Source organism: Caretta caretta, chromosome 7, assembly GCF_965140235.1.
Source record: "Caretta caretta isolate rCarCar2 chromosome 7, rCarCar1.hap1, whole genome shotgun sequence".
NCBI lineage: Eukaryota > Metazoa > Chordata > Testudines > Cheloniidae > Caretta > Caretta caretta.
In genome coordinates this window covers 81,870,556-81,885,729 of record NC_134212.1, presented here as the reverse complement: position 1 = coordinate 81,885,729, position 15,174 = coordinate 81,870,556, and the positions used below count along the sequence as shown (strand labels likewise).

Genomic DNA, 15,174 nt, shown 5'->3' with positions numbered 1-15,174 from the left:
TCTCCTTTATCACACCACATGCTGGCATGTCTTCTTTTATGACCTCCCACCACTTCTTGGGTCAGCCTCTCTTTTTCCCTTGATCTGTTGGACTCATAGTTGTGAGGACTGCATTGTACATGGCCAAGCCATCTGAGCCTGCATGCCCTCATTTTTTTAAATCTATCAGTGTTACTGTGAACATGTCTCTAAGAACACATTCCTCACCAGGTCTTTCTTGGTTACACCACTCATCCATCTCAGATTTGCATTTATGTGGAACAGAGCTGTTGCTCAACACTCAAGTGTCATACATTAAAACAATGAACCACTGTTGTATAGACTTCTCTTTTAAGTTTACTGGTAACTTCCTATCTCTTTCCATTTGACCCAGGAGTTTATTCTAGTTCTAATTTTGTCCTTATTTCTCCCAAATCTGCACTGGCCAATGGAAAACCCGAATAGTTATCAGCCCAATTATTTCCTTTATCCACAGATTTGGATTGCTCCTATTATAGGAGCCAAGATGGTTTTGAAACAATTCCATTTTTTAACTCAGCTTCATAAATCATTCTTGCACATAAAATGCTTAGCTGTAGCCTTTGAGAGTAGTCATGCAATTAATGTTCTACTGATGATACCAAGAATTTAATTGTAAGTGCTTTTGTAAAGAATTTTTTTTAAAAATTGAGATTTTTGTAAATTAAAATAATGCAAATGTTTGTAAACATGTAATTTGTTTGAAAAAATAAAATGTGATGTAACCAAACTGCACCTAAGCTATTATTTATGTGTTTTGAACACTTGACAGTTTCCACTATTAAAATACTTTGTCTTAATATTGCCTCACAAAATGGGCTAAATGCTGCTCACTTTATTCCTGATGTACTACCCAGCAGTGGGACTGTGTGAATAAAGTGAGCAGGATTTGGCCTAGTATGTATTTGCACTGGTTTAGTAGTACCCCAGCTTTCCATGACATCTGATCTTGAAAGCTGGAGAAATACACTCCTTTAGCTGACACTATGAGAGCTAGGGCCTACGACATCCAAATTCATGTGCTGATCATCAGAGCCCTGGGCCCATGGGACCCTAGGAACGAGCCAGTGCTGAGAGAATGTGGTCCGTCAACACTGTGCTCAGCTGATGTGGCAACTCATGGGTTCGGACACCATCAAGTGGTCAAGGGACATCTACATAAAACACATCACCAGACAGCGGCAATACCAGGAGGGAGAGCTGAAGTGCTGATGAGAAGCAGTCAGGAAAGTAACAAATACTTTCCTCATGGACTGTCTTTTTCTCTAAATTGACAACCTATGCTAAATTCTCAATTACTGAGGGACAATCTTCACTCATGGATATATTTTGCTTTCCACCACCAACTCTGTATAACTTTTTTTTCCATGAGTAATATACTGAAATGCATAGATATCTAAACCGTAATCTTAAATTCATTCACCTCAATTTGGGTTATTGCTGATTATGCACTATGTGTATCTTCTGACTTTAAAAACAAACTTTGTATTTGTGGATAACCCAACCACTATACCCAGATGTACAGACACTCTTTTCTTAACCACTACCCTCTTTGTTGCTGAACCCATCCTGCCCTGATTTTGGACTATGCTAAAATAGCATGTGGATAACACCATCTCCAACATTAGAAATCCAACTTAATAGGCTTATTTGGTCCTACTTGAGGGCAGGGGGCTGCACTTGATGACTTCTTGAGATTCCCTTCCAGCCCTACATTTTTGTGATGCTCTTTTCCGGCTGGCTTTGAATAAAGAGCAATTACTTACCTTGTAAAGTAACTGGTTCTGCAAGATATTTTTGCCTCTGTGTAACCCCACGGCTAGGGGCTTTTGACCAAAAAGTTATAGAATAACTTTTTCCTTCTACCTTTTACTAAACATTTTACTACCAACTAAAACTAGCTAAGGCTGGAGAGCTGCTGTCCATGTTTATAGCCATCTGTACTTGTGTGCAATCAGGTTACTTGCCAGCGCTCAGCCTTTCTATTTGATCTTACCTGGTTTACTAACTTCATAGGTTAGCTTCTGCTGTGAGGCTTAACATCATGGAAGAGGTGGTATAGCTTTTCTATTTGAAATCCCTTAGAGCAGGAGTCTCAAACTCACAGCCCACAAACTTCCCCAATGTGGCCTGCAGGGCTCCAGCAGTTTTGGGGCTGGTTCTTTTGGACCCACCTGCTGCCCCCAGGTGCTCCCCTGCCAGTGCAACTGAGCTGAGCTGTGTCTACATGCACATTCCAGTGGCTGCTGGCCCCTCCCTGTGCTGTGGGGTAGGGCTGTGCCCCTATGGCCAATGGGATGCTGCGGGGGCAGTGCCTGGGGGCACCACACCCCTGCACCTGCTCCCCATACCCCTGCACCCCCTCCCAAACTCCTTCCCAGAGCCTGCACCTCAGACCCCCTCCCTCACTCAAACTCCCTCCCAGAGTTTTGGGGGGGCAGGTTCTGGGCAGCATGAGTGACATCATTGGACCACTAGGAGGATTTGAGGACTGGCACTGGCCCTAAGGTAAACTGAGTGTGAGACCCCTGCCTTAGAGGGATAGAGCATCTGATCTTGGGAGTGCACACCTGATGATGGGACTGTAATCACAGGTACAGACTTCCCCTCACAGTACGCTTCCGGATTAAAAAGGGGAACATAGCCGCTCCCTGAGCCTCATCTCCAGCTCTTCTAAACTTCCTTGTTCCTGTAGGCCTGGGAGAAACAGATAACTATAAAGCTGCAATAAGAACATGAGGTGCTGTTTTGCATCAGTCTTCCTCCCCCTCCCCCTCCCCACTTGTCAGGTTTGGCCATCTTTTAACTATGCATAAGAGTTGGTACTATTTCAACAGTTCAATGACAAGCTTGTATGTTAAGCTGTCTACCCCCACTTACCCCTTTTAGAAAGGATATTGTAAAAGCATGGGGAAAAATCCCCAGGAAAGAAGCCAATTAAGAGCACTTTAATGGCCAGCTTTCCTGTGTCAGCAGTTGGCTCTGCTTCCTCATCTGAGGAACGTAAAGGACCTCCACCAAATCTACAACAGTGGCCAGGTCTACTTCTGAGAGAAATCTGATTACTTCACATCAGCCTCCAGTATGTAGTTATTTCATATTTAACATTGAAGCTATCAGCATAATGTGAAAGTGTTGCTACTATAAAGGCTTGTAAGTCATTTCCCAGACCTGAGGAAGAGCTGTGTGTGGCCTGAAAGCTTGTCTGTCACCAACAGATAATGGCCCAATAAAAAAAAATACTAGCTCACTCACCTTGTCTTAAGTTATTAAAGTGAGTACAAATAAATATATTTTCAGATAATTAAACTTCAAATAAGCAGTTCTAGTTCAGTATCAGATGGTAGTGTCCCACTGACTGAAAATAGGCCAGGTAGATGGCAATGAGTTGATCTCACTCCATTCCATCACAAGACACCATTTGCTACCACAATGTAACAGAATGCACTTACCTTTGGCAGTTGGTAACCTCAGCACTAACTTTTAACTAAGTTAGGTCACAGTGCAACAAGTTGTATGAAAAAGCTCTTTAAGTAGATTTCTGTAAGAGCTATCCACCATGTTTCAAAAGCAGAAGCTAGGAATGAGGCAAGGAGATGCACAATTTCAGCTATTTTACATGTAAGCACCTAATTTTCAACAGGTCTCTGTCACTGCATGTTCCATAGTTATAGCTAGGGCCCTGTGTAAATCAAGATTTTTTTTTAAAATCACATTCATGACAAAAAGGTAAGGTACTGAATTTGCACTGACGGACTTTTACTAGTAAATTTAATCAGTTTTGAGGAACAAATATTAAATTGGGATAGTTGGGGGGAATATTTTCACGATTCCCATATGATTACAGAGGGCCTTAGTTTAGCCAAACCCAGAACTAGACATCTAACTTTTCTACTTATGATTGAGGAAAGCTTACTTAGCTTTATTCTAAATGCCTCTCCCCCTCAATAAAAAGATACCAGAAAGCCCATCTAATGGAGTGGTGCAGTTTAGTTCAGTACTATGCTACTACTACTTTAAGTATGAGTAAGGCATTGTGTCAACAAATGAAGTTCACTTCAGTCTAGAACAGGGGTTCTCAAACTACATTGCACTATGACCCCCCCTTCTGGCAACAAAAATGATTACCCAGCCCCAGGAGTGCAGACTGAAGACTTAACCTGCCCAAGCCCCACCACCCGGGGGGGAGGGGGGGGGGAAGAGGGGGAGCCTCAACCCCACTGCCCTGGCCAAGGAGGCCAAAGCCAAAGGGCTTCTGTTCCAGGCAGGGGGCCTGTAACCTGAGCCTCGCTGCCCAGGGCTGAAGCCCTCAGGCTTGAACTTCAGCCCCTAGAAGTGGGGCTCAGGCTTCAGTTCTGGCCCCAGGCCCCAGCAAGTCTAAATCAGCCTTGGCGACCCCATTAAAATGGGGTTACGACCCAGTTTGAGAACTGCTAGTCTAGAATATTCAGGATCAAACAAAGCACGTTTCCCTTTTTCCAGTATCTAACTAGCATACCTTTTCGTCACCCAGACCACTTTGGTTGCAACCACTCAGCACTTAAGGTTTGACCCCACCATACCCTCAAAACGTCTAGAGCACAAGTCTCAGATGGGTTGTGACTCAAGCAGTCTGCTGTCCCTTCATAGCTAAGAGACAGATTGAGCTGTGGTTTTTCATATCATAGGGCCTGCTCTATGATAAAGAAAAACTTGAGGGGAGGAGGGGAAAAAGTTAATACTATTGCAGGTGTAGCTACACTGAACAAGAAACTTCCATTTTAATTCTCTCAGGTGTTTTGTAGACCTCTTAAGCTAATTTGACACACACACACTTCCTAGCAAAATAAACTCCATTCTATTGTCTCCCACAATAACACATTTATTACAAACACATTACTAGCAAAAACAGGTGACAAACTTTCAATAACCAAGAGCACATTTGACAAATTAGAGGGAGGCATTTAAGGACAAGCAGTTAAAATTTGGAAGAGCATGGTGGCTGAGAATTATGAAATACCTTTTTCTTCATTATACATCATGTATGTTAGTGTCTTAACAATATGGTTCCAAACATCTTACATGTCACAAATGCACAAAAACATTATCAAGCTGTGGTTGAGTTGTGTGAAAGTACTTTGACAAGTATTGGTCTTATATGTTTGCTTTCATTTGAAGGGGTATTTGGATGCCAAATAACTCCCTAAAATGATGAATGCTTTCTTCAGTGGAAAAGAAACTGCCAAATTTTGAATAGATGTAGGCTATTACCTGCTAGTCAGCAGCAAAACTACATGTATTTTCTTTTCTGAACAGACTCAGGAAAATGAGACCCATACGCAATTTGACTTAATGCCTTTTAATATTTTGACATGTTTTGGGTATGAAATATATTAAAACCAGACATAATTTAACGTAACTAGTACTCTGCCCCATTATTTGGGTGTCCTGTCCATATGGAAAAGGAAACTTTACTAATGTCTGAAGGTAATTTAACTAACAAGACAAATTGGTTTGTAAGTATACAGACATGAAGATTTAGCAGGAAATGTGAAACTTGCTAGATATTAGTGCAAGGATCAGCAAAATGAGGAGTTGAGTTGCCCATTCTTATGGACATACAGATCAGACACCAACCAACCTATGCAGTTGTGCATTTGAAGATAGTGCTTTTGACATGAAAAACAAGGAAGCCAAATTTGAAACTTTTAGCCTCCATACCTATAACTTAGTATTTTGTTGTGGGATTTTTTTTGTAGTATATACTGGAAAGTCAATTTAGAATAAGTTGTAACCAAAACCAAACTAATCTACTTTTCTATCTTATTCCTTTTAAGAAGTGTCTCTTTAATCTAAGATTCAATTATACCATGTTTACAGAGAACTGAATCAGTGTTCAGAGAAGTTACAGTACAACCACCTTTAATAAACCAATAGTACATCTTAAACCAAATGCATTCTTGAATATGCAATACATCCTTAGGAGTAGCTAGTATAAAAAGTATCAACATCAGTGGTTTGAATATAAAAAATTTATTTAAAGTCAGAGTATGCAACAAATAAAACCTACAGAAAACAGATTTTCCCATCACAATCTGTTGCTTACCAAATAATATTGTGAAAACACATTCCTTCAGTCATTATAAAGTTCTTAAAATACAAAAGAAATTAAATTTTGTAAGAAAGTCTAGTAGACCAGATACTGTTTCTTCCAGGGTATTTTGTAGAAGCCAGGTCACTCTTCAATACATTCCACGCCATCCACCTCCACCCATACTGCCTTGCCCATAGTATCCACCACTATTTCCACTGCCACGACCTACAAAGTAAGTGATTAAACAGTTATCAGTTTCAGAAGTAGTTCTCCATTTGATCCACTGAGACCTGCTTAGTCAGAGGATATGGACCCCTTGTTTTTAAACTGTTAAATTGCATTGAAAAGCAGCTGAAAATGTTCCTTTTCCCCAATATTTCTTTCTGTATGAAAAGAATTGCCACAGTTGCCAGAAAAATTTGATTCATTCACCAGTGGGAGCAAAGGTGGTCTATAATAAAGACATTACCTCTGGTAAAAAAAAATTAAAAAAAAAAAAAATCAAGTTTTAAAAATGTTTCAATTCTAAAATTTCAAGTTCTCACTTTAAAACTGCACAAAAACTTTCACAGTAACAGTAGAACTCTTGTAGCTAATTCACGTAATTAAAAACAAAACCACTACTTACCATATCCACCCAAGCCATCAGGAGTACCATATCCTCCGCTGTAATTGCTACCCATTCCCATTCTGCCAACAGAACCATAACCTCCTTGATCTGGAAGGTAAAACATGCAATGTTATAATGAGATCAAGTTTCTATTTGCTAATGAACTAAAATTTGAAGCCATACATACCCATTCCATCTCTGCCATAGCCTCCCATTCCAGAGCCTCCTCCAGCAGTTGAATTCAGAAACAGTTCAATATATCGATGTTCTTTAATATTAAAAAAAAAAACCTACTCAGTATTTTAGGTCAGAGAGTCGGTGTTAGATTAGTTCCTAATAGATAACTGTCCATATTCATTATGACTACTGTCACAATTTGCACCCTTATTGGTAGTCTCAAAAAGACAATGACTTAAATGGACAATGAAACCTCTTACTCTGCATGTGGTCATCCCATGCCAGAGCTGAGAGATACAGACAGGGCAGCATATGTTGCACATGCTCTGTGGGTAAACAGGTTTCAGACTTTCAATGTTATTTTTCCACAAGCTATTAAGATGAAATCAAGCCATTAAAAAAATAAACAGGAAAATCAAGCCACACCGCAATGCAGCGTAGGTGCAAGCTCACATATTTAAAGGAACTTTCAGGATCTGCAGATGTGGAGTGTCTCAAGGCAAGAGCCTGCCTCCACTCTCTACTTCCACTATTCCTCAGGCTAGTTGGCTCTATTCACGTTCATAGCACCTTAAGAACTGCTTCTCCTTCCTACTGCCAATAAAATATGTATTTCATAGAGAAAGCAGAAGGTAGGCGGAAGAAAGAAGTGAGCTGAGAGCACGCTGTCAGTTTCATCTTAAGTTTTTACAACGCCCACTGACAGCTCTCATCTAGTAGCTGCACAAAAGACCTAGGAATCTAATTAGGGCTGGTCATTGAATGGTTCAAGTTCACATTGGTAATACTTACGCATGTTATTTTTATCCTTAGACATGGCAGCCACTGCATCTTCATGTGTTACGAACTCCACATCTGCTTCTCCTGTTGCTCTTCCATCTGCCCCAATATCAATGTGAACTCTTATAGGATTCAGTGGTGAAAAAAACTAAAAGATTTACAAATTAACAATGTTCATTCACAAATATCAAAATATTCAAGCATTGTATTAAACAGCTTTAGAACCAACATTTAAATTACGATTTTAAAGAGCTCATCATGATAAGTGACAACTTAAAAAGAAAATGTTTGGAATTACCCAATATTTTTTATTCTAATTTGCTGTCAGTCCAATGTTTCTTATTCCTAGAGTATGAACAGATTAATTCTCTTTCTAGACATGACTATATTCTCTATGAATACTACCTCATCTTATAATAGTAAGATTTATCCAAGGATCTCACTTTACAAAATTTAGCTGTCTTACAGGTAAATTCTTAAGTATTATCCCATTTGTCAAACAGGTAGACTAGATACAGAAAGGTAAGTGATTTGTAAAAGGAAACAGAACAAGCCAATAGAGCCAAAAATAGAACTCTGGACTCATGGATCTTGTCCTTTGCACTTGACATTTCCCACAACTGGTATAACTAGTATAACAATACTTTGAAGTTAAATATTGTAGAACAGTAGCTGAATCAAATTTAATAAACTAAAGGGTACTTGAGCGTGTGAATTGGTAGAATTGTGACCTCTTTAACTGCTGCTTACAGAGAATATAAACCTAAAGAGCAACATGGTCAGTCTGAGTAGGTCTGATAAGACAATGGCATTCCATCCACAGGAGAACAACATTTGAGAGAAAACAAAAGCTTCAATTAGGTAAATGCTTTCAGAATCGAAAGCTTTTAAGTAGCACATAGATAACTTGTTAAAATGGTAGTGTACTGTTAAAGCTCCTAACCTGCAAACACTTAAGCATGTGTTTGCAGAACTGGGGCATAACGAGATACCTGGGTAAGGTGCGTATCTGGGAAATTGAGAAATACGGTAAGCCGAATCATGGTTGTTGCCTGTGCCACATGAAAGCCAAAGTACCGAATAAGTAATGAAAGGTGTTTTGGACCAGTGGCACTCCCACCTCAGCAAAACCACTAGTCCATGGGCTCAGTAATAATTTTAGGATCACACATCAAGCAAACTACCAGTCCTACATAAGTGTGCTCTGCACCAAAGCTTTGTAGTCAAGTTCTTTACCATAAAAGGATCCAATGACAGGAAGCTGAAATTATGTTTTCATTTTGAAATTTTTGAGACATGTTTTCCCCCCCCAAATCAGGATTGGGGCAATTTAACAATGGATGTAATGATCAGTCACTTGGAGTCTTTAAATCAAGCTTGCATATCTTTTGAAAAAATATTTTGTATTTCAAACCACAAGTTATTGGAATTACTCTAGGGCAGTTATGCAAGCGATCATCTTATAGATGATGGCTGCCTCTAGCCTTAGAACTGCAATTATTTGCAAATTTGACAAGCTAACATCACCTGCTAGAAAAAAACTGCTTTGCATCATCTAAATACAGGCTTGAAATCCCACCTTTTGAAAGGCTAGAAGCTATTAGCTCCATCTATTTGAGATAACTGCTGTTGGATAACAAGTCTAGTATGGAGAAAAGCCAGAGGGTAATCAGAGAGTGGCACCACTTAAGCTGAAGTAGAACCCAAATAGTTTTCATTTATGTCCAAAAAAGTTTAGTAACTACCCACCTGCTGGTTTGGAAATCTGACATCAGAAATATCACAAAGGCCCCCCACCCAATTTTTAAGAACTGTTCAGTTTTAATTATTTCTGCTGTTTCATAGTGTGCTAGTAACATTCTAATAATTTTGAAAAGTTATATTTAAATCAGGAGCTCTCATACCAAGAACACTTTCTACAACTAAATCTCAACCAATGGGACTGGAAACACAGGGCTAAGCCATAAACCTGGTAATTTTCTCAGACTTCTAGTCAAAAGAACAACTATGTATGTTAGGATGGGAATTTAAAAAGCATTTAAGGGAGTTAGGCACCCAACTTTCACTAAAAGTGAGAGAGTGATGGGTGCTTATCTCCAATACCTCTGAAAAGCCCAACCTTAAATTGTGAGTTTAGTGTTGTGTTGCTGCAGATACAAGCAATTGTTTCCGCTGCAAGAGAAGCTACAATAGAGTCAACGGGATTAATTGCTAACTCTTAGAACAAAAACATGGAGAACCATGAAGAATAGCTATGTCTTGGAGAGACAGCAACATGAAAAGCTACAGCACAACAGTAGGAGAAATTTTCTTATCATACTTACATTAGCAATATCATTTTCTGTAGCTCGAAAAGGCAATCCTCTCATATGAACAAAATGACCACCATGGAAACCTGAACTTGCATCTCCAGCTCCACCATAGCCATGTCCTCCCATACCTGTAAAACAGTACACTTGAGTACCTCATGAAAGGCTGGAAAGACTCAATTACTACCATTGGTTGCTACTTTCAAAGTATACACATCATGTAACTGCCACTCTTGACTGGGACAAAGTACACCCATAACCCAAACCTTGGTAACAAAAACATTTTAACCCCAACACTCATACATGCCAGATATTTTTACTTTAATTGACAATCTGGTGGTTACTTCTCATATGAAGACCAATATCTGTTCTTTGAGAATACCCTTTAGAAGAGCACATTATGTATAAAATTTTTAATTCTTGATTTTACCTCTCCCATCTCTCATTCTGTCATCATAGCCATCATTTCCATAGCCATAGTTATTATAGCCACCATAATCATCAAAGCCACCATATCCTGTACAATTTAAGAAAAAAGTGTGTGAATGTGCTATAATTACAAAACTATAATATATGAACAACATTTTTACAACCTTTTGGTAACTTCTGTTATGTGCTGATGATAGTAGGATTTCTCAGCATCAAGTGTAAATGAAAAATTTCCTGCATCAATTAAAAATAATAATTTCCTGATGTGTTCTCATACCATTCCTTTACCTTTATAAACACATGTCACCATTTTCAACAAGTCCCATTTGGTAATGACACCACAGATAACAATCCAGATTTCAAAAAGACTCTCCAAACCTAGTAGGTACTGAAATTACTGCCATTTCTCTATTTCTTGACTTAATATGTCAGAAACATGAAGAAACTGACAACAGAACCTTTGCTCATTAGATACACATACCACCGTCATATCCACCACCTCCTCGACGCATTCTGTCATACATACTTCCACGCCCAGCTCCATAATAACCCCCTCTTCCTCCTAATGGTCTATCATATGGTCCAGGTCGTTGTTGTCCCATCATTCTTCTTGGTGGGTCATAGAATCCTCTGATTTCACTCTTACTACTTTTGAAGATTTCAATGTACCTAAGTAAGAGAGGATTTTCAAGGCACAAATAAGAATACATGCATAAGCTCTTTGAAAGTTACAACAGATATTTAAATAATTTTGTACAGTCATTTCTATAACTAAATGCAAAATCCAATAAAAAAAGTGACTAGAGATACCATACAACTTAAGTTTCACCTAAAGCCTTAAGATTCTTAAGTGTATCAAAAGAAAACTTTACATTGGTAAAATTTACTACTTGAAAATTCTAACTGTAAAAATTAAATTCAAAAGTCTCTGAAACTTGTTCCCCCAATATGAAATAATACAGCTGAAAAATGGCTGACTATAGATTTATCATAGAATACCCTATACAAAAAGACAAAATTCTGATTTTAGCAAACTACATAGTATTACTATCTTCCCCCACCCCCCAAATCTATTGTATTTTCCAAGTTAAACTTAGGATCATAATTATAAATTCTTTAAAATAGCCAGTTAAAATATTATGGTCCCCACCCCCCAAAAAAGCATTACTGACCCACAACCCCCAAAAAAAAGATTTAACACCATCCCAAACTCTCCATCCCCACCTGTGCCCTATTCTTTCCTTGTGTTTCCCCAGAGCATTTTCTGCTATCTCCTTTGAAGCAAACTGCACGAAGGCCTCCCCTGTGCTTCTCCCCTGGTAGTCCAGCGTCAATGTTATCCCATTTGGCACGATTTCCAACCCTTTAACCCAAGGACAAATAACCCCATCAAGGGGAACAGTGTTAAAGGCTGAAACATTCCCAACTGTAGCAAATACTTAAAGCAAATCTAAACAACAAAAAAATAGCTTAGTTTTCCCCCGTCACCCAACAAGACAAGCCAATGATTTTTCATTAAAAATTAATGGTTTAGCCATATTTGTTCTAGTAGTGTTTTTGTTTATGCTATACAGGAATAAGTCCGCCCACATTATATGAAGACATCATAACTACCAGTCAAATATTTTAACTGTGCTCCAAATTCTAACAAACAGAGTAAGTTATTTCAATATGCATGATACATTTACTACCCTGACTAAAAGTTAGACATATTCTAGTCTTTACTGAATCTAAAGATATTTGTACTTTAATTAGAAGAGCATAATTCACAGTTTGGAAAAACAATCTAAGTTTAAAACAAAGACTCCCCCTCCCACCCAAAAAAGTGGGTATTAAAAGTTAAACTATGTGAAACACTGATGTGAGAGAAACGTAAAAACAAAGTCACTGTATTTTGACTATACTAGAGATACCTTGAAAGAACTGAACAATCTCCTCTTTGCTACAACCAAAAGGCAGTCCACGAAGTCGTACTGTTCCATCACTAGATGTATCATTTGGACCATTGTGTTTCCCAGTCCAGTCCATCTTGCTACTTAAATCAACACACTACAAAAAACAAAGGAGAAAAAGTCAGTGTTTTAGAATCATAAGGTACTGCTACCCCCTCCCTCCCAAAACCCTACTCCATACACATTTAATTTTACCTCAGTTACAAGCTAATATGATGCATCATACACTCCATTAATGTTACGTTCTGGAATTGTACTATAATATGCAAGATACACCCAGAAGGGTATCAAATATGACACAGAGTACTGTACTGCCTCAGATTTAGTTGAACAAAGCAGACAAAACTCAGTACACAATCCCTCTACAGTCTGACAGTGTCTCTCACATGCACTCACATCTTCACTTGCAGGGGGCGGTGGTTTGAGATTCTACAAAAAAATACCCCTTAACTCTTGACAAATTAAGAATAATGTCCCATTTTTAACTTGGCCTGCTGTATGGGCCTTTTTGAAGACATGAGAATAACTTTACTAAAGATCAGAATGCTTTACGTTAAAAACCTGAAGAGACAATTAAAAAGGAATATAGAAAACAAGGACTATCTGAGAGTCAGGGATAGATATGGAACAAGAATACAAGTTAAAGCTGAGTTGTAACTTGGCTCCCCGGTTATGGCACTTTTTTCATCTCATTCATATTATTCTATGATTCAAATTTGACCAAGATAATGATTCAAATTTGACAAACGAGATTATTACTGTTACTACCAGAACGCATCAAGAACATCTGTTTATAAACTAGAGAGACTTTTGTATGAATTAAGCATCAAAACACGATATTTAGTTTTAAAGCAAATATATGCTACTGTGCCAACAAAAGACATGATTTTTTTATTACTATTATACTATAACTACTAATATTAGCACTTACATAAATCAATTTTGTCTTCCAAGCGCAGTGTATCTGTTAATGGATTAATTCCCACAACACCCTTGTGAGGCAGAAAATATTATCCCGACAGAGGAAGTCTTTGGGGAGCAAGCTGCAGGAACCCGGGGAAGGGGGACGACTAATCCACTGTGCATGAGGCAGATCCCTCCACAGAGCGGGAGACTCAGTCAGTCCGCGCCTCGGATCGCACTAATCCCATGGGAGTCTCACAATAGGCCGCGAGGCTGGGCACGGGGATGACAATGGCGAGAGCCCGCACGCGTTACACCGCGGCCCCGCCTCTTCATCAGCAAGGCCGAAACGTCTCTCGCCGTTGCCGCCCGCCTTTGTGGTCGCCGCTGCCGCTCAGCCAGGCCGCAATACTAACTACCGCCAAGTGCGCGCCTCTCCCGCCCGCTCTCAGGCGCCATTTACCGCAGCTCCTTAGCCACCCCCACCTCCCGAACTCCTATCCCCCCCCACAGGGGATCCCTCAGGCGCCTACTCCCATCTCCCCAGGGACCTCGCAGCCTCCGTCCACACCCGCTCAAAGGCTGCTCCGCCGTGCAACCGGGCTCCCGCAGCCACTGCCGCGTTCAACGCCACCACTCAAAATGGCGGCCGCGCCCGAGCTAGGCCCCGCGAAGAGTCGCCGCCGCACGTCCCCTACCGAGAGGGTTCTCGCGGCCTTCAGCGCCCTCAACACCCCTGCCCGCCCCCCTGCTCGGGGGCGGAGATGTCTGTCCGCCCCCAGGGCCCGAACTGCGGCAGCCACCTCCTCCGGACACACCGGGCGGGTTGGGCTGCGGCGAGCTCGGGCCCTTCTCCCCGTACTCACCGGGAGATCCTCACACTCTCCTCGATGTGCAGCGACGGTAGGCTCTATGGTGGGGGTCGGGAGGGCGAAGAAACCTCCGCCTCCTCTCTTCTCACCGGCGGGCGCGTTGCTTGCTCGGCAAACTACGCAGCGAAGGCAGAAACAAGCAGGTAGGATGGCGTCGCGGGCACACAAGTATCGCGATAGCCACGCTGCGCACAGAACCCCAGCTCTGCTTACGTCCAAGGTACTGGGAAATGCGCATGCGCACCTAAGTCAAGATGAAGAAAAGCGCATGCACGAATGAAAGATACTGCTCGACAATAACTCCCGAGTGCCTAGTAGGTGCAAGGGCGCATGCGTTACAAAACAGTGGGCGTAAGCGCGCATGCGTAAGGTATTCGTTATAATACCAATAGCATGTGTCCTTAATAGCGCACAGGCAACGCCAAGGTGCTGCTTAGACATCCCGCTAGATTCCAGAACAGAGGGAAAGGGTGGTGGCGGAGGCGCATGCGTAGTTGTTGGGTAGAGGGTAGCGGTAGGGAGGCCTATTGTGCCTTTGTAACGGAACTAGACAGCTCCGCCCTGAGGCGCGAAATCCCGTGTTCCCGCCCCACAGGCGGCAGCTTCCCTCTCACCTGGGACGCCGTGACCGCCCCCCCTTCCCACCGCGCAGGCCAGCACCTTTCCCCCTCCGCCTGCTGCCTACCCGTTCACGGGCTGGCTCCCCACCTCGCAGGCCGCGATCTCTCGTTCAGGTGACCTCTGCCCGGGGGGAGGCGAGCCCGGCTATGCGCAGTGGTTATCCTAGCCACGGCATACACTGCGCGCGCAGGAGAACGGGGGTGGTTTGGGGTGTTTGCCTTGGGGACGATCGATGGTCATGTCCGTGCACATTCAGGATAAAGAAGGGGAGCGCGTTTTCTAGCCGTTTGCCTTGTGGGCGGGTGGGGAGACAGAAAGTCTTGAGACCTTTGTAATTGTAGTGCAGCTTGGGGCTTTTCCAGCTGGCCACAAACATCACCCTCAACCACTCACATGCTCTGCTGTCAGTAGCATTTATTAAGGAGTAGGC

At 41.4% G+C, this 15,174-nt stretch overlaps 1 protein-coding gene and 1 long non-coding RNA gene across 7 annotated transcripts in view; one reads left to right on the top strand and one right to left on the bottom strand.

Annotated features, from left to right (window-relative positions):
* Positions 1 to 6,014: 6,014 nt before the first annotated feature.
* HNRNPH3 (heterogeneous nuclear ribonucleoprotein H3) lies at positions 6,015 to 14,340 on the bottom strand. Of its 4 annotated transcripts, none has more exons than XM_075130858.1 (10): positions 14,118 to 14,340; positions 12,310 to 12,445; positions 11,621 to 11,759; positions 10,923 to 11,065; positions 10,398 to 10,484; positions 9,983 to 10,098; positions 7,671 to 7,806; positions 6,889 to 6,969; positions 6,720 to 6,809; positions 6,015 to 6,316 (listed from the first exon to the last, which is right to left on the bottom strand). In XM_075130858.1, exons 2-10 carry the CDS (start codon positions 12,422 to 12,424, stop codon positions 6,240 to 6,242), a joined length of 984 nt encoding a protein of 327 aa, XP_074986959.1. In that variant the 5' UTR covers positions 12,425 to 12,445; positions 14,118 to 14,340; the 3' UTR covers positions 6,015 to 6,239. The 4 variants fall into 4 exon arrangements, with proteins under 4 accessions (XP_074986959.1, XP_074986957.1, XP_074986958.1 ...); XM_075130856.1 differs by having other exon boundaries at positions 10,878 to 11,065; positions 14,118 to 14,327; XM_075130857.1 differs by lacking the exon at positions 14,118 to 14,340 and adding an exon at positions 13,280 to 13,673 and having other exon boundaries at positions 10,878 to 11,065.
* A 173-nt stretch (positions 14,341 to 14,513) lies between these two features.
* Positions 14,514 to 15,174, top strand: part of LOC142072793 (uncharacterized) — a 171,048-nt gene continuing 170,387 nt past the window's right edge. For all 3 annotated transcript variants that reach the window (XR_012669367.1, XR_012669368.1, XR_012669369.1), the window contains exon 1: positions 14,514 to 14,857. This is a non-coding gene — a long non-coding RNA (uncharacterized LOC142072793). The remainder of the gene's footprint in view (positions 14,858 to 15,174) is intronic.

Bases quoted from the DNA above. Each gene is read 5' to 3' on its own strand.
- HNRNPH3 (XM_075130856.1), bottom strand. From the start codon at position 12,424: ATGGACTGGACTGGGAAACACAATGGTCCAAATGATACATCTAGTGAT. The intron at 11,066-11,620 runs GTGGGGATGGAG...TCTCTTACTTAG, and splicing joins AAGGAAAGAATAGGGCACAG to GTACATTGAAATCTTCAAAA. The intron at 6,970-7,670 runs GTAAGTATTACC...TTAATATTAAAG, and splicing joins TAAGGATAAAAATAACATGC to AACATCGATATATTGAACTG.